Source organism: Meriones unguiculatus, chromosome 1 (assembly GCF_030254825.1).
Source record: "Meriones unguiculatus strain TT.TT164.6M chromosome 1, Bangor_MerUng_6.1, whole genome shotgun sequence".
NCBI classification, from domain to species: domain Eukaryota; kingdom Metazoa; phylum Chordata; class Mammalia; order Rodentia; family Muridae; genus Meriones; species Meriones unguiculatus.
In genome coordinates this window covers 59,861,368-59,887,918 of record NC_083349.1, presented here as the reverse complement: position 1 = coordinate 59,887,918, position 26,551 = coordinate 59,861,368, and the positions used below count along the sequence as shown (strand labels likewise).

Here is a 26,551-nt window from a genome sequence, read left to right as displayed (position 1 = left end):
GTGTTATCACAGGACTGAACAGAGTAAATATGTTTGTGGTAAGTATCCAACAAAAAACATCACTGCTCTCCTATGTCCTAGAACAGGGCCATAACACATAACAAATCACAATTATTTGTACTGCTGCTAGTACTCATTTTTATACAATTGTATACTAAAAATGATTATGTGACATTTACTTTCTAGCCATAGTAATTTAATGAATAAATAATTTAATGACTCATTCTGTTTGTAGAAAATTATAAAGGTATTACAGGTTTCTACAGGTAAGAAGGACATTGTGTTCAGTCACTATTTTGGATATTTTAACTTAAAGAAAATCATGAGACTGAACTTTCACAAGTTAAATAAGTTAGCCCTGGGAAGCAGGGCACAGAGACCCGAGGAAAAGGATTTATATTTTTCTCTTTTTCTCCCTACCTATGTGCGCTATGTAAACATGTCCTCTATCACTCTGCACCCTTGTCACCAAGACTCTCTCCTGGGATCCCTTGCCCCTCCTTTACAGGCTGGATTACACGTGGCCTGCCACACTTTTGGGTTCTGGGGATCTGAACTCTGGTCCTCATGTTTCCATGGCGATCACTTTAAACACTGAGAGCCACTGCTCCAGTCCCCCCCCCCAAAAAAAAATGCTTTAAAGTAATCATCAGTAGTGGACTTCACTTCTAAAAACCTAAACGAAACTAAAAAATTCAAACTAGAAGAAACCATCTTTGTTTGAGATCTGTTGTTGTTGTTTAGATGTATGCTGGACTCTAGCCAGGAGGTACTTGTAATCCCAGCACTCGGGGTGCTAACATGGCAGGCCTGTAACAGTAAGTCATTTAGCCTGGGCTATGCAATGAGACCCTGTCTCAAAAACTTTTCAATTAAAATTAAAATGTATAAATAATCCTTACTTGGAAATAAATATTACTGTTAAATATCCCATGTCTATTCTATGAAGCACTTAAGGTCAGCTAGCTAAACAAGACCTCTTTACTGCAATTTAAATATTTACTATATATACTGGCTGTCAAATAATGTTACCTGATTGGGCCAGACCAACTTCAGAATACAGGGCTCTGACTTTAAACTCCAATATTTTAAAGAACGACAGTCAATGGCTTCCTGTCCTTTGCTTTTTTTTGGAAGCTATTTTTTTTTTTTGGAAGCTTTTTATTTTAAGTAAGACTAAATTCCATACCTGTCTAAGTGAATTCTTCTCGGGTATTATCTTCCTAGGGGGCTCGCCATTATTACAGTCTTCTCTCTCTGAGGAATTCTGTGAAAGAAAGTAAGCTTTAATTCAGTTCTCATTATCTTCAATCTTATTCTGTGGGAGTAAACTGAATTACATTTCTAATTCTGTAAGCTAGAACACCATGTATATTTATGCACTTGAAGATTTATATACATACAGACATACACACATGTAAAGGAAACCATATGCCCATGTATATAAATAAATTCATGTCGGGATCTGGCTGGGAGGAATTCTGTCTGTTTAAACACTACCCAGGAGGATCACATTAACTAGAAGTCTATTTTATTACTCGTTGACACTACAACTTAAGAAAGTTGTAGGTGTGGTGATACACGCCTTTAATCCCAGCACCTGAGAAGAGGCAGGTGGATCTGAGTTCCAGGCCAGCCTCCTCTAGGCTACATTTAGATGATGACAACTAAGTCATGATTATTACATTCTTTTAAGTAATTGGCTAGTCTTTAACTATTGTAAATGTTTGATTGATACTAATCTCCTAGTCTAGACTCTTAAAGAAATAAATCTTTTTTCTTTCTCTCATCTCACATTAAATTTCTCTTTCTTACTTAAAGAAGTAGCATACCTTTTTGTTTGTTTGTTTGTTTTTCTTTCTTTCTTTCTTTTGAGACAGGGTTTCTCTGTGTAACTTTGGCTGTTTAGACTTAGACTTGCTTTGTAGACCAGGCTAACCTCAAACTCACAAGAGATCTACCTGCCTATGCCTCCCTAAATGCTGGGATTACAGGCCTGCTCACACAGCTAAGTAGCATAGTTCTTATTAACATAATTAGCATTTAATCTGTGGTTTAAGATTAGAGGGGCTGGAGAGATGGCTCAGTGGTTAAAGCACTGGCTGTTCTTCCAGAGGAACAGGGTTCAGGTGCCAGCACCCACATGGCAGCTCACAACTGTAATGCCCCCTCCAGGGGATCTGACACTCTCATACATGGAGGCAAAATACCAATGTACATAAAATACAAATATAAGTTATATTTTTAAAATTGATTAGAGTTCATTCTAATCTAAGTAATCTAAGGATTACTTCCAACAGTAGCTACAAGATCCTAAAATGTCAAAGGGATTTTTATACATTAAAAAGGAACAATCAAAAACAGATTCAAAAGTGTTCAAAATTTGCTGAGCTTAGTAGTTTATAACTTTAATCACAGCACTTGGAAGATAGGCAAGAGGATCTTTAAGTTTGAGGCCAGCCTGGTCAGACTAATGAGACCCTTTCAAACAAACCAACCAACCAACAAACAAACCAAGGACAACAAATGCTAAACATCTGCAAAACAAACACAGAAAATCCCAATCATATTTATTTGAATTCTCTATTTAACAGTTTATAGCTTACAACTGACAAATTTGTTACATTCTATAAAACCATCACATTCTAACTAGTTATAGTAATTTTAGATTCAGGGCATAATAAACATATCTGAAAAATTTTTTTAAATTTAATGCATGAAATTATATACTCACTATTATGCTGTAAATAAGCATATAGAATATTCTGTTTTGGGAGGAAAAAAAAGGAATGAAAGCTGCCCCTCAAAATAGAGGGAAAAGAGTTAATGACTAAAAAGCATTACAAATGAGGAATAAAGAATTACTAATGTGGGACTCCAGGAGGCTGGAGAGATGGCTCAGAGGTTGAGAGTACTGGCTGCTCTTCCAGAGGTCCTGAGTTCAATTCCAGTAACCACATGGTGGCTCACAACCATCTATAATAAGATCTGGTGTCCTCTTCTGGTGTGCAAGTACACATGCAGACAGAACATTGTATATATATAATAAATAAAAATAAAATCTAAAAAAAAAAAATGAGTTGTTATTATTTTGAGACAGTCTCACTATGTAGCCTTGGCTGGCCTAGAACTCCCTGTCTTTCCCAGAGTGCTGGGATTAAAGGCTAGGTGTCTCTGTTAAAAGGAATTCTAACAAGGGAAGAAAAACCTGTAAACATTGTCAGAGCTAGTTCTTTTCTGGTAGGTTAACCAAACACTTATTCTGGCCAACCCATTAAAAGAAAGCCAACCAAGAATGAAAAGTCCAGCACAATTGTTGAATAAAACAGAAGCAGCAATGCTAAGCGACTGGGACATAAGGGGCTAGAAATTGGTTACACTGAAGGAGAAATGCGGAGTGTCAGGGAATTAGAGGTGAGCAATCACTCCTAACTTGAGAGTAACAAACGAAGATCAAAGCGCAACATGTACTTTCACCTTGGTGCAAGTTCAACCCTCAGGAGAGCTCATGAATTACTATCTGCACCGTGAGGAGGGATTCCAACAGGAAAGGTTCCCAACTGATCTAGCAACAAATTAAGTTGCAGTCAAGAGTAACTAGTTGACATAGGTAAGAATCACCCAGAGGTACTCACTGAACTAGCAGGTGAGCCTTTTATAAGAAGAACTGTTACATAATTTTAAATATATCCCCCACCACCACCACCACCACCACCACCACCACGGTACTTAAAAACCAATAACTCTACTACAGTGGAAAAATCTGTGTAACACACTAATATTACATCTCTTGGTCTAGAGCACCTGGGTTCAATTCCCAGCATCCACATGACAGCTTACAATTGTCCACAGCTTCAGTTTTAGAGGTCAGATGCTTTCTACTGAGCTCCATAGGCACCAGGCACCTGCATGGCGCACTGATCCATCGACACAGATACAAACTAAAAGTTAAATAAATGAGCAAATCTAGGATGAACAAATCACCTTTCAAGTTTCCTTGTCCCAAACAGGAAAACATCTGATCTGGGTTGGGGAGCTAGCTGACTGGGTAAAAGTGCTTGCTGTGCAAGCGTGAAGATTTCATTTTGGCCAGCGGAGATGAAGAGGACACCCTGTGCAAATAAGGTGGAGGAAGGAAGGCAAGGCGAGGACTGACAGTCAGGGTGTCTTGTGACCACCACACAGGAGCACAGTCACATGTGCATCTGTGCCTGCCCCCATCTACTCTTAAGATAACGAGCTAACCCCAAATGAGGGCAATCCTACACAACTACTATTCAATAACAACAAAAAAGCCAGCCACAAATTAAGGAAGTAATTGTTTCTATTTAAAAGAACACTGAAGAGACATGACTACTAATTTAAATGTGATCTGAGTTGCCGCCCCCCCCCCCCCATAAAGGCTAATATTTAACGATTGGGGAAAAAAACCTGAGTAAGAAATGTAGATATAATAATATTAAATTCCAGAATGTTTCCCAACTTTTATGTTTCACATTCATTCTTTTTCATGTACAGACATGGGTTTTTAAAAATATATATATAAAAGTGTACCTATAACACAGTCAAGTTCTGGAACAATTTTACCCCCAAATTTTTATGGTCAAGCTTGTCCACATTGAAAACCATTTATGTTGTTTTAGCTCAATAATTTTGTCTTTTCCAGATTGTCATGGACTCACATAATATAACCACTTTAATCTGTTTTTTTTTTCCCCCTGCCTACCATAACACTTTTGAGATCTACTCAGGTTATTACTATGTAAATTAGTATTCCCTTCCCCCTCCTCTCATTTTAGACATAATCTCACACTGTAGCTCAGGTTGGTCTGGAACTCACAGCTTCCTAGGTGTTAGAGTAGTAGGTATGAGCCACCATGATCTTCCTTTGTATTGTCAAGTACTATTATATTATAGGGATATGTCCATTTCTTTAAACATTCAATTTTATGCTTTTGATCTCACATTGTGTAATAAGTCTTTAACTTTCAAACAGTTGTCTTTTTTTTTTTTTTTAATGTGCACTGGTGTGAGGGTACCAGATCACTTGGAACTGAGTTACAGACAGTTGTGAGCTGCCATGTGGATGCTGGAAATTGAACCAGGGTTCTTTGGAAGAGCAGAGAATGCTCTTAACCACTGAGGCAACTCTCCAGCCCAGTCTTTAACTTTCAAATGGTTCAAAAAAAAAAAAAAAATTCACTGTGAGTGTAAATGTAGAGAGACAGTAAAATGTGACAGCATTAGCGTGTGTGTTAAGATAAAGGGGTTATCTGTAATATTCCTTCAACTTTCTGTATATCTGAAAACTATACTTAAAAATTAAACAACAGGCTGTTTTTCTTTGTTATAATTTGATCCCTAGCTGGTGGCTCTTCCTGGGAGGTTAATACCTCCAGGTGAAACAGGCTCAGTTGGCATCTTAGCTCAGCATCTACCCTAAGATCTCTGCTTCCTATACTACATGCTCCTGCTGCCGGAGACTCAGCTGCTCCAGCTGAGTCTGGCCATGGTGGACCCTAAACTGAGAGCCAAAATAAAGGCCTCCTCACTTAAGTTCCTTCTGCCAGTTAGTCTGTCAAAGTGATGAGAAAAGTAACTAACACAGAGGTCAAACCTAGAATAAAATGTTAGGAAATGAGGAGTGAGAGGAGAGCTGTAAGACAAAAATTTGGGGGACAGAGAACCTCCAAAGTTTTACTGAGACTTTTTTTTCTCCTCTTTGAGACAGAATCTCACATAGCCTATCTTCACTGGAATTGGCTACGGAACCAAGGATGACCTTAAATTTCTGATCTTCTAGTCTCTACTGCCCCCAGTGCTTGGATATAGTCGTATATATCATCAACTCTGACTTTACATGCTCCAGAAACCAAATCCAGGGCTTTATGCTTTCTATGCAAGCAGTCTAGAAACTTCTAGAAGCTCACACCATCAGCAGCTGAAACAGACATCCTGTCACAAAACCCTAAGCAAATATGACTGCTGAAAATGATTCATTTCTGACAGCCAGACACTTCATTGCAGTAACAGGGTCAGTATTTGTAAACTGTCTCAAAATCAGCACATAGAAATTTAAAGTATTCTTTTACCTCTTGAGCAAAAAATTCCTGAATAAAAAATAAATTCTACAAAAAAACAGCACTATGAAAAGGATTCTAGAGCCAGCAAGATGACTTAACAAAAAAAGACACTGACTGCCTGACAACCAGTCCTTAAACCCACATGGTAGGAGGAGAACCAGGCTCCCAGGTTGTAATGTGACCTCAACAAGCAAGCCATTAAGCATGTGTGTACACACACACACACACAGAGATTAAAAAACAAATTTTATAAGATTTGACATAACTATTTACCTTTTATATTAACCTAAAGGTATTTTTTAACTGGAGCTTAAGTGCTTAGAATTAAAAAGGGATGTAATTCTTATCAAAATTTAATTTTTTTCTGTGTGGTTTTTTGAGGCAGGATATCATTTAGCCCAGGCTGGCCTTGAATTCCCTAGGTAACCCAGGCTAGCCTTGAACTCCTTGATCCTCATTGTAGGTGTACGACCTGCCCAGCACTTCAGTGAAAACTTCAAATGGGAAGTTTTTGGGCTGTGACATCTGTAGACATAATATTGATAAGAGGGAGTCAGTGGTATGAAAAGATGAAATATTAATAAAGAAAATAATTTTAATTTTAAAAGGTGAGATTTTTTCAGGCAGACCTCAAATGCATTTTTGGAAAATATTTTCAGAAGTAACCAAAGATAAAAAAGGAACCACAAAAAAAGTTCAGAAATGGCATGGTAGCATGTCTTTAACCCCAGCACTTAGAAAGCTGAGGTAGGTGAGCCGACAAATTCAAGGACAGCTTGGGCCTGTCTCCCAAAGGGTCCAGTTGATAAGCTTAAACTGTCTCAAAATCTGTACATTCAAATTTAAAGTATGCTTTACCCCACTCCCACTTCTAGATCAGCCCCTCACCTTTTCTAGATCAGCTAGCTTTCTAGTTTTTCTTTGGTCCCAGACTTAAGTTCTCATTGCTCATTATTTCCTTCATGATTTTACTCATTACTTTCTTCTTTCAGCATATTGAGTTTCCAGTAGACAGTTTCTTCCCTTTGATTCAATTTTAATATACTCCAGACTACTTCTGCACTCCCACTGCCTCTGCTCTAGTCCAGACATTTACTACAGCCCAGCTCTCATAACCCTGCTTCGGCCTGTACTCAACACAGCAGTCAAAGCTGCCAGGCTAAGAAGGTTATTAGGCTGCCAGATACCTTAAGTCAGGAATGGCGGTACACACCTTTAATCTCAGTGCTTGGGAGGCAGAGGCAAGTGGATAGCTCTTAGTTCAAGTCCAGCTTGTCTATATAGCAAGTTCCAACACAGGCAGAACTATATAGTAGAGAGATCTTGTCTCAAAAAGTGGAAAATAAAACAAAACAAAAAACCTCTCTGGTGCCTATATAACTGACCCAAACTCAATACATTACAATACTAGCAATCTGGCTAGTTTAACTTCACAAAGCAATTGCATAATGACATTATTTATCATTCATCAATTCCCTACCTTCTCTTTCCTTTCTTTCATTCTTTCCCCTTCCCCTGTCCCCCTCCTTCCTCTCAAACAGAGCCTGACTATTTAACTGAGGCCAGACTCTACCTGTGACAATGCTCCTGCCTTAACCTGAGTGTGTTAAAAAGGTATGTGTCATACTTGGCTTTTTTCTCTTTAAAGACAGTTTTGTTCTATAGCCCAGGATGACCCCACAATCAGTATGTAGTCAAGGATGGACCTGAAACCCCATCCTTCCCATCTCAACCTCTTAAGCGCTGAGGTCACAAATATTCAACATCACACCTGGCTCACTGTTGTAAAATGTGTAATAGTAGCAATTCTTTCCTAATCTCTTTATTAAAATCTCAATCCTCAATCCAGTCTGGTGAGAAGGCTCAGTGAAAGATTCTTGCCACCAAAACTCATGAATTCAATTCCTGGGACCTACATGGTGTAGGAAGAGAAGCAATGCCTGTAAGCAATTTGATGACCTCAATTTGGGTGACCCGGCATTTATGCATTTAACCCCCACTCCTACCTACCTACCTAACACACACACACACAGAGAGAGAGACAGACAGACAGACAGATAGAGACAGTGTGGGAATAAATTTTAAAAACTTGACCAGGTAGCAACTAAAATACTTTCACAAAACATTCAGTGATTGTCATTCCCCTGGGAGAATTAATGCCTCTTAATACTTATTCCCAATTTGGTACTTATCTATCTATCTATCTATCTATCTATTTTAGAGACAGGGTTTCTCTGTGTAGCCTTGGCTGTCCTTGAACTCACTCTCTATAGACCAGGCTGGCCTCAAACTCAGAGATCCACCTGCCTCTATTTCTGGAGTGCAAGATTAAAGGCCTGTGCCACTCCACCCAGCCTAGCTTGGTACTTTTTGGTACTATGTATCTTGAGGTCATATCAGCTTTGTTCCATTCATGAGATGCAGCTCCTTACACTGTATTAGTGCTGGAGGGTTGCTAGGCGAGTGTTCTCTCAATGAGCCACATTCCAGTGCTGTAACATAAAGAGTCTTGTTGGATTGGGTACTGCTGCCTGACTTGATCTTTCTTAAAGACACTAACATCATGTTGATCCTTTTCTCAAAACTTTTAGTGGGAGCTGGTGAGATAGCTCAGTGGGTAAAAGTGCTTGTTACCAAGCCAGACTACCTGAGTTCAATGCCTGGGTCCCACATGGTAGAAGGAGAGAACTGACCTCTGACCTCTGACCTTCACACACACACTCACACACACACACACACACACACACACACTTAAAAAACAAATCAGAACCCAACTATGTACTGTCATGTAGAATGAAAAACTCACATGAAGAAAAGAACCTTAGACTAATTTCTAATAGCCAGCTACAAAATCATGAGGTTCACAGGCCAGTCAGTTACTGAAGTAATACTTTTTCCCATTAACTTATTCTATAACTTGGCAGGAACTACCCTCCAAATGCACATGATTTCCAATTTACAAAAACAAAAAATTGTTCAGGTAATGCCTGTCATCCCAGGACTCAGGAGGCAAAGATGGGAGGATCACCGAAAGTTGCAGGCCAGGCTCATTTGAGTAGTGATTTCCAGGCCAGCCCATTTTGACACAGAATAAAACACTATCTGCAGAAGGCAAAACCAAACAAAACCCACCAACACCGTGTGTCTGCATTTTAACAAATTCTGATTAATCTTCCTGGGATTAATGGGAGAACTATAGGTTAGGTAAGTTGGGAAGCTTATTGAAGGTTGCTATGCAAGGACCAGTTCTTAGGAAAGACCTGAAGCTTGAAGCAATCCTCTCTGGCATGTTTCCACAGACAACAGCTTCTCTGGCAAGTTTACCATTTGGCATACTCTATTAAACCACAGCCACATCAAACAAAGTCTGCATACGGTGTTAAACCTGTGTAGAGTCCCAGTCCACGCATTCAAGGAGGGCTATTTTTCAGCAGTGCACAGATCCAAACACAGTGGTAGAAACCAGACAGAATGGAAAGTGCTCACTGGGAAGAACTGAAGAGAACTGCCATCAGGACTGCCTTGCTCTCTGTGACAGAAGTCAAAAACCTGCCAAGGAGGTTTTCCCCCTGCTACATTGTCTGACACTAATTATAAAAATACTACAGATGCAGCCTTTCTCAAAATGCAAAGGGATTGTGTGTATTTGCAAAGAACAACTACTTTTTATGCTTCCAAATTCTTAATCCTGTTTGGAGCTGTCAGTGGGGGTTAATGGAAGCCTTGGATAGGAGAATTCCAATCTGGTTGGCAGATGGATAGGTTGGTTATAGCTGCATAACTATGTCTTGCCTGCAGGCACAATTCAGAACACTGTTAAAGCAATATAAAGTCTCTGTCAAGCTGAACCATTTGGATCAGTAGCAAGGAGAAATAATAATAAAAAAGAAGTTCATTTCTGGGCCTTGTGCATTTATGCTAGTATGCAGAAACTGATTAATTGTCATAGTGTGCTGGTCTTCTATACCTCAGATTTCTACTTCTGGAGGAGATTTTGCATGCTAATATAATCATTCTCCCTCTTGAGACATTAGCAAATAATCAAATGAAAAACAGGATCATAATTTACTGAGATTCAAGCAATTCTCTATGCAAATTTGACTTGTTATTGCTGCTGCCTCGTTAATCTGAATGCCTTTGACAAACTCCTTTGATTTATGAACTCATGACAACTCCAATGTGTATATATTTTGCTAGATTGACATTATCATTAAGAGTGGGTGGACTGAGCTCACATGAATGGCTGATTTTATTCGCTGGTGTCTGCTGCTCAACAGCTGAGCATCTCTTCCTCACAAAGCCCCTGAGCGGCAGGCTCTTCCCATCTTCCCATCCATTCATCATCTCGATGTTAATTGGCCCAGGCTTTAAGCAAATTTTCAACACGATTTAAAGGCACGATGACACTGATTACTGACCCTCTGCCATACGGTGCCTATTGATTAACCTGACAGAGATGATGAGCTTGAGGGAAACTAGGTGTGTGGGGACCTCAGGGGAAAAAAATATATTGTCTATGCAGGCAAACACTTGTCATTACCTCACAAGCCAGAATTTGCACAGCACAAACACTACTACTGCTCTGATACCTACAGTTAACACAGAAAGTGCTTTCTGTATTCAGAGATATTACAAATTCGTCATGCCAAAACACACTGACACATTCAGTATTTAGAACAATTCCCTGGGTAGATGGTTGCCTTTCAACCAATTGTGTTTATGCTAGCTGAGAGAAAGAGAGAAAAAGAGAGAAAGAGAGAGAGTTGAGAGAGTTTATATAAGCTAGATTAGAAGGACTAGAGTGACCTGGAAGTATTTTATTATATAAAAAAAATAAAAACAGGGAAACAAATTTAGAAAATAGAGAAAAAAAAGGGGGAAAGTAAATAATCAGGGCCAGTCCCACCATAATTAAAACAGACTGCATTCTATCACTAAAAGAGATTTTCTCAAAGAGAAACCCATCAATTTGATTTCACAAATTCTGTTTTCTGTTCTTTGACCATCACAACCTGATTCCAACTGCCAAGCTATTCAACAGAGAAATTATCAGCAGAATATTTCTAAATAAAGCAAAATAGTATTAAAATTTAGGAAAGATGGCCCTTGCTTCCCTGTACTCAACAACTATCATGAAAACTGTTTACTTGAAGAAACTGAACAATCTTTGAGGTTAAGCTTCAAAAACCTAAATTCCTCCTTATTAAGAGAAGAAAACATTATGGGTCAAGTTAATAGGCACTAAGTACAGATACTAGCAATGAACAAAAATCTGCTCAAGATATTGCCAGATCTGCAAATGCACACAAGTCATACAGCACACCATCAGGGGTCAGAAAGACCATCTACAGACAGGGACAGTTATTTAAAACAAAGCCAACAAAACATCCTCCCCTCTGGCCACACATCACCTTGTTTACTTACGAGTCTTAGGGGGGCGCGTCCAATGTACAATTTTATACACAGGGATTTTAGAGCAGCACTTACAGTTATTTCAAAGCTAAAATAATAGAAAACTGAACAGCCTGACTGTAGTCGCTATTACAGTGACATGGGCTGTTAATGTAAGAGATCAAATGTTCTTTTCAAGTCAACCAGCATTGGTGCCTGTTATTCTGGAACAAGTAGCTCACTCCCTAAAAGCCTGCCTCCTGTTCTTCTAAGATAAACAAGTTCAACTAAGCACTGAGATGCTCTGATAAAGACAGAGATGAACTGCAGCAGGGAGTGACAAGGGAAGGGCACCAACACTGCTGCTATTAATTCCCAAGTCAGGAAGCAACACAATCAAGACAAGATTTTAGTATTTTGTCATTAAAAGTCTAAGTGAAAAACAAATTTGCAGCAATTAATATAGAGACCTCAAGCCAAAATAGCTAAAACAGTTATCTCTATTTTCTGAGAGGAGAGATGACAGCTGTCTCAACATATTTAGCTTTCTGACTTCTTAATCAAAGATCTGAACATCAACTTAGCAATGACTCTGAGTACATATAAGAATTTGTAATTAAGTTAACATGTTCTATACCGATTAATAGTCTATTTAAACACTAAACTAAGTTTTTTGGGCCCTAAAGACTTAATTGAAAAGCAAACCATACTTTTTCCCCTACCCTTTCAAATCTATGTGCTGTGAATTTTTAAAAATATTTTATTAGGTTGAACATAACAATACAGTCACCAAACTATAACAATATGGCTTAATATTTTCAAATTGAAACAGAATAGCTGAATAGGTCCCTATATGTTCCCATAGGCAGGTTGTTTTCTTGTCAGACTAGAACTACTATTCCTTTTAAAAAGTTTTTCATACATATATACATGGTTTCAAAAACAGCTGGGCAGTGGTGGTGTATACCTTTAATCTCAGCACCCTGGGAAGCAGAGGCAAGTGAATTTCTGAGTTCCAGAACAGTCAGCCAGGGCTACACAGAAAAACGCACATTTCAAAAAAACCAGAAATCAAACTAAACCAAACAAACAAAAAACCATTTATAAGGCTAAATAAGCACAGTAAAATAATATAAATTTGCCAAGATAATTTGAGACTGAAAGATTGAAATAAAAAGCCAAGCACATCAAACATGTAAGCAAAACCACAAGTAGGTTTCTTCATTTACTTCTATAGGAAACTTTTAGTGCATCTTCACATGAGAGCGCCTGAAAGACTATTTTGCCCTCTTCAAGATATTACGCCTCCTAAACATGTGTTTGGGACAATTTCTTTTATGGCACAATTTTCTTTGCTATCTTTTAATGCACTATCTTATCCAGGGATTATTACACAGTTATTTGTATGCAAGTTAATAGTTAAACATTCGCCTCTCCTAAGAATACCTGGTTAGTTTTGTAATTCAATGGCATGTGCATCACAGAGATCCTTCCTGTTTCTCAAAACAGGGTTAAGAACTATAGAGCCTTCAAGATGTCCACCCACACCCCAATGAACTGTGTGACTTCCGGCATGGCCATTCTTTACATGTTCTTTGGTTTCTTTTTCCCCGCATACTGGGTGTCTTCCTTAATTGGGTATTACTTACAGCTCAACAACATCTTCAAGGAAATTTTAAGATTTCTTTAACTTGATAAACTATAATATTCCCCCAAACGATTACCATTTTGGAATAAAAGTAAAAAGCACCCCACCTAAATAAATAATTGCAAAACAAAACAAAAGATGGATTGTTTTGTGTTCTGGTTTTGGTGTTCTCTTCTATTATAAACTTGCCTGTATATGATCATTCTTTTATTTCCTTTATTATTAAAAGTTCTTTTATTCTTATTACCCTGTGAACTTTCCTACTTATCATAGATTCTTACAACTACAAGCTCTGTTCTTCTCTCTGATTTTTGTAAATGCTTGATCCTGCACAGCTCTTGAAGTGTATGTTTTAAAGAACAGAGGCATGTTTTAAAAAGGAAACCATGTACCATGCTTTATACTCCTTGCTTTAAAAAAAAAAAAAAAAAAAAAAGCCTAAGTATGCTAACAGTCTTAATACTTGGCCTTGATGCTTTAACTTTTCTTTTTACTGTAAATCTTGCCTTCTCATTGTTTTTTGATAATATCTATTATAAAGAGAGAGAGGGGGATATGTTTTTAAAAAGAACATGGCTAACAACTTCCATCAGCTGGACTGTCGGGTCTCTAAGGTTGACACGGAGGTAGAACTGCAGTAAGAATGTAAAATATAAGTGAAGCACACTTCCTTTCCAGAGGGGCCAAAGGCTAAACACACCGGCAATTCATTTCTTCAAATGTTCATTACCAAACAGCAAAATGAAAATAAAACCTAACCACAACTTGGAGTTCTATCAGGAGTGGTATAATTATTTGTGACGATGAAGTAATCTTACTTTCCCAGGGATAAATAATCTTGTTTCTGTTCTTTATTTAATACAACGCTCTCCGACAACAGATTTCAAAAATATTTTTCTACAAAGGTAGAATATAACAATAGAATTTTTTTCAAAAAGAATTTAAAAGGATATGTTTGCATGTTGTTCTAGCAAAAACCCTTGAGTCTCTGGTCTTAAGCTGTGGCTGCTGAAAACCCACGCCTTTAATCATCCACTCTGCTAACTATACACCATTTCGTTTACTTTTCTGACACCCAGCAACCGGGTTACACTATTACCACTTTCCACAGTATGTTTTCTATATGTATAATCATAATAAACTTACATTATTTATTTTCATAAAATTACTCTATCACAGAGTAAAATGAAGAATTTTCTTTGGAAATAATCACAGTCCTTTATTGACTAAAAAATAAGTGAGAAACATTAATTCATTATTCTCAAATTATTATAGTTTTATCACCACCATTTTAGAAAAAAATAAAAAAATCCCAACTAAATAAGTTGTTGCCAAAAAGATAGAGGCAGATAATTCTAATGATTTTATTATTAACTTACCCATATTTTATCACTCTCTTACTTCATTTATTACTGAGAAATATTCTATTCTCTTTATCCAGTGGACTTTCCCACCAATCACATCTTCCTTATAATTACAATCTCTGCTCTTCTCCAATTTTTATAAATATTTGGTTTCTGAGGCTGAAAACCTTGGCCCAGCATATCTCTTTAAAGTGGTCATTCAATTTAATGCCATTTTTGGCACTGTAATTTAAGTTAGAGTAATTTTAATCAATGACCTTTCAATAAAATCTGGTTAGCTATCACCAATAGTATTTTTGTCATTTTATGGAATTAAAAAAAAAAAACTGCTTTGCTTACTTCAGAGTCTGAACAGTAACAAAAAGCTTTAAAATCTGTAATATTCAATTTCTAGGATCTTTGTGCCCTGCCAAAATTCCCTCTGTGAAAACCAATAAACGGCTCTTGCTTCTGCACAATGAAGAAACAGTTGGTTTCAAAACCAGTTGCTTCTCAGTGACTGCTGTACAAAGGACATTCTGGGGAGTGGTCAGTAAAGAGAGCAGTCATTTCTAAATGCCAGTGCTTCCCAACATCTCCTCTCCTTCTGCACGGAATGAAGTCTGAGAGCACTGACTGGTGGGTCATTCAACCCACGAGGGCCTGGAAAGGTTTCAAGAATAACAGAGGTCATGTAATTGCCAAAAGAGCATTAGCCACTCAATCATAATGGATAATTAAATGACCTACATGATTCCTGAAATAGCTGCTCTATATTTGGTCTATTACTTGCGTCCCTCAAGATAAGCTACTTGTCTGGTCTGCCTTGACCCGCAAAAGTCCAACCTGCGCCTGGAAACTAGCTGCATGCTTCTATTGCTTTGAAACCCCACCAGACCATGCTTTCAGGAGGACACACATAAAAAATCAATCTTGTATCCTTCTCCTTATTGTGCTCTCTGGAATACAAATGACTAAAGCAAAGAAAAAAAATTAGTAAATCCTTGGCTTAGATCTTTGAGGGAATACAAGAAAGAAAACAAACAAACAAACAAACAAACAAAAAAAAAACCCTTAAGAACCATACAAAAAGAATGCTACAATGATTCCTTTTAAAAAAGTTTTCCTTGTATGCCTGAGAAGAATTTTACATTTGATTATAAAGTTTGAGATATTTATTTTGTAGGCTGCAGCAAGTCATTTAATCACCAATTGCCTAAGGTTACATTTTTTTTATGGTGCGGGCTATTGGACTCTTTACTGGCCTAGTTTTTGAGCCCATATAGAAAATAAGCTGCCTCTCAAAAAATCAAATATATACAGTACCAATTGTTCACATAATAAAAGCAGAAAAATATCGCTCAGGTTTTTGTATCTCTGAATAGTGTAACTCACTATAATACTTGACTAGAAAATATAAGCAAACAGGAGCCAGCTGGAATCTCAAAACGAGACTTGAGCATTTCCTTCTTTGTGGAGGGGAAGGTCTGCCTGTGGCCTACAGTAACTGCACGTTTAGCAGACACTACAGAAAAGGCAAGAGACAAGAATGCAAAGACAACCCTACAATAATAGCACAGGATAGAGATGTGAGGGACAAAAAAGAGCTAACATTTAGAATACCCTAGAGGCTAGCAGGATTTTTCTGTTTCCACAGGAAATTATGTAGCTTGAGGCTACCAGCTACCCTGGTCTCTTACTAGTACATGAATGGCTTATTAAACCTAGAACATATCTGTTTTAGTTAACTTCAGGGTAGGGAGGGGGCAAAGGGGGAGGAGAGAACAAAATGTACTTAAATGCTGAATTTTTTCTCCAGGCTGAATGCCTTTCATCCAATAAGACATTCAAAGCAGTGACCCAGCAAATGGATTGCAAAAGCAATCTTCCGTCCCGGTGCCACATTATCATCCCTATTCAGTATTCTCCACGAGATATCTCAATCAGCTGTGTGTAAGTGACAACGCAGCCCATTGCTGGGTTAATTAAACATTTGACTTTAACACCCTCCCCGTCATTAAGCAAATAAAAACAGATAATTCAAACTGCACTTCATCCTCAGGGTACACAACACACATGTCAAAATTAAGAGAGTCCAAGGCCTCTGGGGAATTCTGTTGAAGCTATAATCAGTTTAAATCTTATCTGGTTTATCAATTATTCTATTGATTAAACCAAAGCGATTCTAGACAACTCCTCTGCCACATGGGATTGATGTCAGCAGAGCAAGAAAATAACTCCAGGAGGTTCCAAACTGATTTAAAAAAGCGACCAACAGACAGACCAATAATAGTCGATTATTACATACCAGTGATCCATACACTGAAGAGTTGATTCTTAGTTTCAGGCAGTGAAGTGAACTGTTTCCAATCACTATGTCCCACTGATATACCTTACAGTTGGTGCCAGTAAATTTATGTTGTGGAAGATCAACATATATTCTACTGATTTAAGCAGAAGCTAGTACTCTCAGCAGTTAAAATATATTTTATAGAGACTGGCCCTTAACTCTAAGAGAGAAAAGCTTAAGCAGAGAAAAAAAATTAATTTCCTTTCCTATGTGTACTTGGCCAATAACATTTAAGGATGAAGGGGGCATGCATGAGACTCAATTCTTCAGAAATTCTCATGAATCCCCCCCCCCACAAACACACACACAAAAACACACGCCATAGTTCTGAAAAACAGACTCTAAGACATTACAAAGACCTTACCAAGAGTCATGACTTCTTTTATTAATTCCAAGGGCAAAACATCTTCAATATTATTAACAATGCTAAAAATATTGAGCCATGTCTTCAAATAAAATGTTGATAACTAAACCCTAACATCGAACTTCTACCAGAAGAATTTAACCACCATTTAGATGTCCACATGTCCAATTCACTGTGTACTATCCTTCAAGTTTCCAGGACCCTTAACACCTCCAGGCCATGCCCTTCTGTAGATGAGAAAAGACACTAATAAAACCTAGTAACAAGAACGGGAGAGGGAGGCCTTCGATCCTCCACACCTGAAGCTGTGTACTAGCCATACTCTTCAGAAAGGAAATGTGAGCACTGCTATGTTGGCACTGCATGTGCATTCAACCAGAAATTAACTTATCTCCTTCAGATTTTTTGTTTTCAGGCGGGCTAAGTAAGAAAACTGCATTAGCATGCTGTATTCTACACTCACCACTAGAAATACTGAGGGTGCTATTTGTAATTGTATTCTTTTTAAGAGGTTTGTTCTCTGCAGCTGTTTTCTGCTTGCAGTGTATTTTGTGTAATCAGCACATCATCATAAATACATTGGCTGTTCCCCTGAGGGTAGCTGTCAGTGTTTAATTTACAGAACAACCTGGCCAATGTGAATTGTAGCACTCTAGCACTATGGCAAGGAGTTACCACATTCTGGGAAAAACACATTTCTATGAATTTTTATATCAAGAGCTTGTCCCAGGACAATTTTAGTTTTAGAAATACTGTTTAAAAGAATCACTTTCTACCTTGAATGGAATATACTCACTGATAGCAGAAGACTTGAAGTAACTCCCAAACCCCAAGTGGGCACTAACAAAGGCAGAGAATAATAGAGAATTCTCTACCAGTAGCAGCAGCACTGTAGTGAACGTCATCTTCCTTTAAACTACCTGTAGAGCTGCCCAAACCACCAGTGACCCCTGAAAGGGTATGCAGAGCAAGAGGAAAACCATTCAAGAGACACATTAGTGAGACAGGAGTTCTCCACTGACACGAGTTATACTGCATATGATAATAAATACACTATTTTTCTTGGACTGCTATTAAGCCAGATATTTAACTCAATGAATGGGGGGAAGGGAATGAAAGTAATCAGTATTGATAGTAATACCACCTTATATGCACAGAAGCTTGTCTACAGTTTCTCAATAAATGACTCATGAGTAACTGAAAGCTCCTTGAGGCCAGGGACTGAATTGTCATTTATGCCCAGTACTTTGTGAAACACCTGGCACACACAGGTAAGCTGAGTGGAGTTATAGCCCTGTTATTTGTAGAATTTAGAACTACATGCTGTCAGAGGTATTTTACAATTCAGTAAAGATGTCCTTAAAGATACTATAAAAAGTATGTATCAATGTCGGGCATGGTGCTTCAATCCTACAATCCCTGCACTATGGAGGCACAGGTAACTGAAAATCTGAGACCAGCCTGGTCTACATAGCGTGTTGCAGGCCAGCCAGGGCTAAATAATACCCTACCTCAAACAAGCAAGCAATGCGAACAAACTGTATATTTTATTTCTGTCATTTTTATGAATGTGATTAATACATGAAAATCAAGTAATTCAAGTCTTAACAATTAAAAAATGTGTCCATAATACTGGCATATTCATGGGCTGAGGAAATGGTACAGTGAGTAATCAGAGTTCAGCAGATAACTCTAGCAGAAGGTATAGAGAAGAAATCCCAGAGCAGCGGGGTCATGGTGGCACATGCACTCAGGAGGCAGAGGCAGGGGGGATATCTGAGTTTGAGGCCAGCCTGATCTACAGAGTGACAACCAAGGCTACACAAAGAAACCCTGTCTCAAACAAACAAACAAACAAACAAACAAACAAACAAAAAACAAACCAAACCAAACCAAACCAAGAAAAAAAGAAAGAAATCCAAGGGCAGGCTGGCTAGCTAAAATTGCAGGACTGGTGAGATACACCCTTAGTTAAAAGTAGAAAGCAGGGGCAAGGAGAGATGGCTCAGTGGTTAAGAGCACTGTCCAGAGCAGTGGGGTTCAACTCCCAGAAGCCACATGGCAGCTCACACCTGTCTGTAACTCCACTTGCAGGGGATCTGGCACCCTCTACAGACATACATGCAGGCAAAACAACAATGTTCATAAAATAAATATATCTTTGAAAAGTGAAGCACAATAGAGGAAGACATCTGTCAATCTCTGGATTGCATGTATATGCGCACACACATGCACAGCCACATACACGTGTACCCCCTACCTACATATATTCCTCACAATATTTTCATATTGAAACATATTTAATACAAAGACCACAGAAAAAAATTAAAAGTTTTGCTGTGCTTTATGCTTCAACCGAAAAAAAGGTTATAAAAGGTTAAAAAGGCACCGGAGGCACTTTCTGATTAATAAAGTGGCAGTTCATGACAAAACCATTCCATATATTGGGTATTATATATGTTAATGTATATATCCTTCTGTTGAGATCTATTTTATAAGTTAGAATGCCCAGAATTAAAAGGAACCAAAAAATGGTTCATAATGATTTGTTGTTTCAGTTTTTTGAGGCAGGATTTCTGTGTGTAACAGGCCCAGCTGTCTTGGAACTTGCTTTGTAGACCAGGCAGGCCTTGAACTCACAGAGATCCTCCTGCGTCTGCCTACTGAGTGCTGGGATTAAAGGTGTGTACTAACACTCCAGGCTTGATCTGCCTTCTATCACTTTTAGTGCTGTACAGAATTACACAGCATGATGTCTTTAGGAGGACCCTGGGTAAGATGCTCAATCTTCATTCAGAAAGGCAAAGGCGAGGGACATTGGAATAGGGAGAAAACAGGGAACAGGACAGGAGCCTACCACAGAGGACCTCTGAAAGGCTCTACCCAGCAGGGAATCAAAACATACGCTGAGACTCGTAGACAAACTTTGGGAAGAGTGCAGGGAATCTTATGGAAGAAGGGGGAGACCTGGAGGGGACAGGAGCTCCACAAGGAGAGCAACAGAACAAAAAATCTGGGCACAGGGGTCTTTTCTGAGACTGATACTCAAAACAAGGTCCATGCATGGAGATAACCTAGAAACCCTGCACAGATGTAGCTCATAGGCAGCTCAGTATCCCTAGTAAGGGGAACAGGGACTATCTCTGACATGAACTGATTGGCTTGCTCTTTGATCACCTCCACCTGAAGGGGGTGCGGCCTTACCAGTCCACAGAGGAAGGCAATGCAGCCAGTCCTGATGAGACCTGATAAGCTAGGGTAAGATGGATGGGGAGGAGGACCTCCCCTATCAGTGGACTTGGAGGAGCACATGGGAGGAGAAAAGGGAGGGAGGGAGGGTGGGATTGGGAGGGGAGGGGAGGGGAGAGGGGACTACAGCTGGGATACAAAATGAATAAACTGTAATTAATAAAAATAAATTTAAAAAAACTTAAAGTAATTATTAAATTACACTAGATGTGCTGGCAAATGTTTGTAACCTTATCACTTAGAGGATAGAAGTAAAAGAATCAAGCATTTAAGGATAGCTTCAGCCACAATAGTGAGTTGAAATCAGCCTAGGCTGGGATGACTGAGACCCTGCCTCAGATAACTAACAAACAAACAAACGAATGACAGCTTTAAATTGTGACTAACAGATTCTTTAAAGAAAGAAAGAGAGGAGAGAGAGAGGAAGGAAGGAAGGGAGGGAGGGAGGGAGAGAGAGAGGAAGGGAGGGAGGGAGGGAGGGAGGGAGGGAGGGAGGAAGGAAGGAAGGAAGGAAGAAAGGAAGGGAGAGAGAGAGAGAGAGAGAGAGAGAGAGAAAGAAAGAAAGAAAGAAAGAAAGAAAGAAAGAAAGAAAGAAAGAAAGAGCTACCTACTTCACAGTGGAGGGTTTCAAACATACCCAAACTTATGCTAAGGTTATATTTAAGCCATCTAGTAATTAAATTTCCTATAACAGTTTTTCATTTTATGTAAACAGAATCATATACCTGCAAGAACTTCTTTGGTTCTTTAGTTTTGTTTTGAGATACGGTCTCATGCCCTGGCTGATCTCAAATACTCCCATCTAAGTACTGGAATTATAGGCATGTGCAATGCCCAGCTCACAGCACCTTTAAATTTACTGATTGACAGTATTTCTGACCACCAGGAAATATATTTAAAAATACAAATAAACCCTGTATTACTCACCCCACCTATTACACTATGACAATTTATGCGTGTAGTTCCTTTTTATATTTTTGACACATACAAGGCAAAAAGAGAAACAAACATGCTATAATCAGTGTTTACTGATTAAAGGTTAGAAATTTTTAATTACTTTTGTTCATAAAAATTCTTTGTCTAATAAAATACATCCTAATTCTGAGAAATTAATCAGATTCTTTTTCCTCAATTCATAATTATAAGGTACATGCTAGGATCTTTTGAACTAACCAGGATGGGGTTAGCCTGAGGTCACACTAGCTCAGATGACTACCTTCTCTTCCCTAGAGACCATGTAGTAGTTCCAGTGGCTGCCATTAGATAGCAGCACAGTACACATGATCAGTCATATCTTTTATAGTCTCTCTCAGTAAGGCTGGAGTTATCTCAGTTTTCTCTCTCTCTCTCTCTCCTCTCTCTCTCCTCTCTCTCCCTCTCTCTCTGTCTCTCATTCAATTAGTGCAGTCAGCAACTCCAGAAAAGAGTAATTCAATTAGTGCATTGTGGAGCTCTACAGTGCCTCTAAGCAGATGCTTGCCATCTTCGGGAACTGGAGCAAGGTTTCAAATACCTGTACGACACCACTACATTATCTCATTTGTCAAAGTGCTTACAATGCTTTCCTGACATCAGAGAAAAGGTGAGGTAACAAACCGAGCCTAATCTCCTAGAAAGGTTCCTAGCATCTCCATAAAAGAATATACAATTTTAGGCTGCAGTAATTAAGTTACATTTTCTAAATTTTATTTATAACAGAATGCACTCAGCAATCAAAAGGCAAAATCTCAAGTATGAGGCAGGCTGAGCTACAATGTTGAGCATTTCCGTGTTCTGCAGCGCTAGAGCTTGAACCTGAGGCTTTCCCATAGGCCTGGCATGTGCACTGCCACACACCACTGAGCCACACTCCCAGGCCTATTACTGTCTACCGTTTTTGCAGCAATGTAGCTATGAATTCTATACTATAATGAAGGCAATGTCAAGATTATGGGGTATTCACAAGGAAGGACAACCAGAATGGTGATCCCAAATAAGGCTCTGAGAAGGACAGAAGTGATGGTCGATATCTTCCAAAGAAACAGAATCAGACACATTCCACATGGGAAACAAAAAATAAACCAACCTGACAACTCCCAACACAGAAATAGACTTGTCATTCAGAATCAAGAAAGATCAGCCCCAGGACCCTCCAACTCTTGTACCAAGAAGAGTATAGGGCACAGTATTTGCAGGCAGCATAGATGCATCCTCCCAAATACTGATCCAGATTACTTTAAACCTAGGAAAATGTAACTGTTATGCATATAATTGCCATTCAGTAGTGCTTAAGGAATAACAACAACTACATTTTCTGGTCCCAAACTGGCTCACTCTGCAAATGGATATAGGGGTATATAGGGGTTGCAGACAACTGTATACGAAAATAGAACAATTACTCTACATTACTACAAAACACAGGGTTGGGAACAGTAAATGAACAAAAGTTTGACTCCTTGAAGGAAACAAAAAAACAAAACAAAACAAAACAAAAAAACAACCAAGAAATCTCATTGAGTTCACTTCTCCCATACGGGTAGAGCTCAAGCACAGATTAATTACCCCTCCACCCCCGGCCACAAACAACATAAAGGACACCTGTATTGTGAAGCATGTGACTATTGTCCTCTGTGTCCTTTCCAATACTGAAATTCCGAAGTTTTGTGAATACACTGATTTTTCTGTTCTCATGAGCTAAGCCTAGAATAAAAGTAATAAGCTAATTCTCACACAGGTGTGAAGGTCCACAGCATGTGAGCAGATTTTAACTAACCCATTGACAATATACTACAGGAAGAAATTGTGTAGCTTCCCTGTATTAGATCCAGTTCTCACATGCCATTTTTTAAAATTCTACTTAAAAGAATGGTTAAGTCAATATTTGTGATTTAAACTACAGAGGAATACTTAACAACAGTACCTAGTTCTTGGCTTGGTCTTACTTTCTATGCACTCTAGTTCTAAAAAAAAGTATGTTAACTCTGGATACAGTGGAGCAAGATTTTATTTTGCAAATTCTGCCTCCCATCGTGATTGTCTCCCATCACAACATCAAAACAGGAATTAAAAGCTATTAGGAGTTATATATAGTTCAGTGTAGAGTGCACAAGCACGCACAAGGTCCCGGGTTCAAGCCCTAGCAGCTTCTGAAGCAGGAGAGATGACTCAATGGTCAAGAGTACTGGCTGCTCTTACAGAGGACCCAGACTCAGTTCCCAGCACGCACAAAGCAGCTCACAATTATCTGTAACTCCAGTTCTAGGGGATCCAATACCATCTTCTGGCCTCCATGGGCACAGTGTTCACATGGTATACACAGACACACACACACCACACACACGAAGAACACTGGAGGAAGAAAAATGGTGGCTGTGGTTGTTGTTTGTGTTCCTTCTCCTCCTCCTCCTCTTCTTGTTTGTTTTTGTTTTTCAAGACAGGGTTTCTCTGTGTAGCCTTGTCTGTCCTGGACTCGCTTTGTAGAGCAGGCTGGCCTCAAACTCACAGTGATCCGCCTGCCTCTGCCTCCTCAAGTGCCGGGATTAAAGACATGTGCTACCACACCAGGCTACAAAATGGTTCTTCTTAAACATTAATAAAAAACACAAATGTTGTACATGAAAACATTATTTTTTTACTATAATTTCAGTCTTTGATAAATTCACCATTTGATTAATATTAAAATAGTGGAGGTTCAGAGCCAGTGAGATAGCTCACCAAGGGAAAGTTGCTTGCCATGAAGCCTGAGGACTGGCTCTGACAAGCTGTCCCCTGACCTCCACATACATGCCACTACACACAGATAAACTGATTCAAGCTTTTAGAAAAATCTAAACAATCAATCAATAAACAACAGCAGGTTGACTTGTATTTGAGCAGCAACATCACACTGTAGGAGCAGCAGAGAGCAAACAATTTCATTGTCCGCTCACAACTGTCCACCACAGCTTTCCTGACTTCTTGCCTGCACACACAGAAGTCAGACCTAATGAGATTCGTCCTTATGATACGGTTCTCCATAAGCCCTGATATTCACGTACTAACTCAACTTTGACCACACAGCCTGTGTTTATGTTCAAGTGTTAGGTTCGTTTGGCTCTCCTGGCACCACTTTCTCTTTAACATTGTCCCTTTTTGTGTGGTTAAGGCAACAACTTCCAACCCTATGAATGGATGCGGACAAATAGGGGAGAAAGGAATGAACTGCGAACACCTCAAACAAGAAAGGTTGCTTAAAAAACTAAGTGTCACATTCTGACAGTTCAATATTTCATGACCAATACAAGGAATGTGCAACGACACTGCAACTTTAAATCTTCCCCTCTGTGTCAGTCTCTCTTTCTCTCATTGTAATGCCAAAGGGAACAGCAATCAGAGTGGAGATGTTCAGCGTGATAGAGGTCGGGACACCATCGGATCGACGCACCAGAAACACGACCTTGTTTATTTTTTTCCACAGTATTACTGTTTACAGGGTGCTTTGCTCATGTACCTTGTGGTTCTTAGCTAAAAGATGAAATTACAGCCCAGGATGAAGCACTCAGGCACACATCCAATTTGTGTTTCCATCTCAGAAAACAAAAAGCTTCTAAGGCCCTCAGGCTGCCATTCAAACTTGGAGGCTGACATTTTTAACAGCATGAACCAGAGAATGGCAGAGAGAATGATCTAATGCATTTCTGACTTGTCAATCAAAGCTCTCACCTCTGCTGTCTTGTAAACAGTTGGGGGCCATCTAACTACATTCATAAACCTAGGGAGAGCTTGCTGCCAGCTGGGGTGCTGGAAGCACATGCTCTGGCTTTCACCCCCAAAAACATGATGCAGTTTTATAATCTCCCTGCAAATAGTGCACAGGCACATTTCCAGGACTACTGAAATAGAACCAGAGTGGGGAATACAAAAGAGATTTGGTCAAATACTGTTATTTTCAAGCTGTTGAAATCCTGTATGCATCTTATCCTCATTTTACTAATTTCTCTCAAAGGACTACACTATGCTACAGTTGATATGCTTAAGAAATTAACAACCTGCCACTTAAAAAAAATCTAGGGGAAATACATTAATATTAAACTAGAAATGTCCCTATGGCTTACGATCAGTAAAGAAACTGATAGAAAACAGTGACTTAAGCAAAAGGTAGAAACTGCATTAACTATAACAGAAGCTTCATTTAAGTAAGCTGATGAGGAGCTTAATTACATATTCAAATATAAACCTTTTGATGCTTATTAATAGTTTTATATTTACTAGCTTGAAATGGCGAGTATATTTATGTATAACATGAAAATATAAGATTACTAACCCCCTCATGCTTTCACTTATTTATGACTATAAGGACCAACACATGCCAAAAAAAAAAAAATTAGACCCAATCAAGCTGGGTCTAAGTAGACTTGGTACTTAAGGTTCATGTACGAAAAGGAACACCACTTGCTTTCATGCAGATTTTCCAGGGCACTGAATTTCAGCTTAATTCATACTGAGACACAGACACCAGCTTTTCATTGTACATCTAAAAATATAAAGGTAGGTGACAGATAACCCAGCAGAAAAAGATACACTGCAAAATTCTGCCCCGCATTCCAAATAACTACTTCAAAATATAACAAATCTGGTCTCCAGAGAACCATGTGTAAGACTGTAGAAAAGCTCAACTCTAGTTAGTATCATGCACAGAGAAAAGCAAAACCCACGTGCACCTGCTCCTAACAGTAAAGTTCTACAGTTCTGAGGGTTCTCTGAAACTACAGTCAAGAGCACACACTCCTGGTTTACTCACAGGTTTGCAGATTAGTTTTATTTAAGTAAAGCATTCTTAAAACACTCTGGCTAAATAAATGACAAAGAAAGAGTTTCCTGAATACTGCTCTACCTACCAAGATTCTTTATCTTGTATCAAGTCTCGAAGCTAGCACAAGGAAGGAAAGCAAAACAATAAAATATCAACACATAAAATAGAACAGTGAAGGAAGGTATAAAACAGTTGTGGCAGTCACAGAACCAATCCTAATGATTCCTGAACAACACAAAAACAACACATATACAACTCTGGCCTCTATCAGCACAAACCAAGTTGGAAATATCAAGAATCTTAAAATATAAAGAAAGTAACAATGTACCTCTCTTCAGAATACAGATGAGCTT

At 38.8% G+C, this 26,551-nt stretch overlaps 1 protein-coding gene across 10 annotated transcripts in view; it reads right to left on the bottom strand.

The window, feature by feature from the left end:
* Positions 1–26,551, bottom strand: part of Btrc (beta-transducin repeat containing E3 ubiquitin protein ligase) — a 166,238-nt gene that overhangs the window by 75,923 nt on the left and 63,764 nt on the right. For 7 of the 10 annotated variants that reach the window (XM_021649848.2, XM_021649863.2, XM_021649880.2 and 4 more), the window contains one exon: positions 1,190–1,267. The exons of the other annotated variants lie outside the window; for them this stretch is intronic. In XM_021649848.2, coding sequence (XP_021505523.1) covers positions 1,190–1,267 — 78 coding nt within the window. The remainder of the gene's footprint in view (positions 1–1,189; positions 1,268–26,551) is intronic. 10 annotated transcript variants of the gene reach the window in all.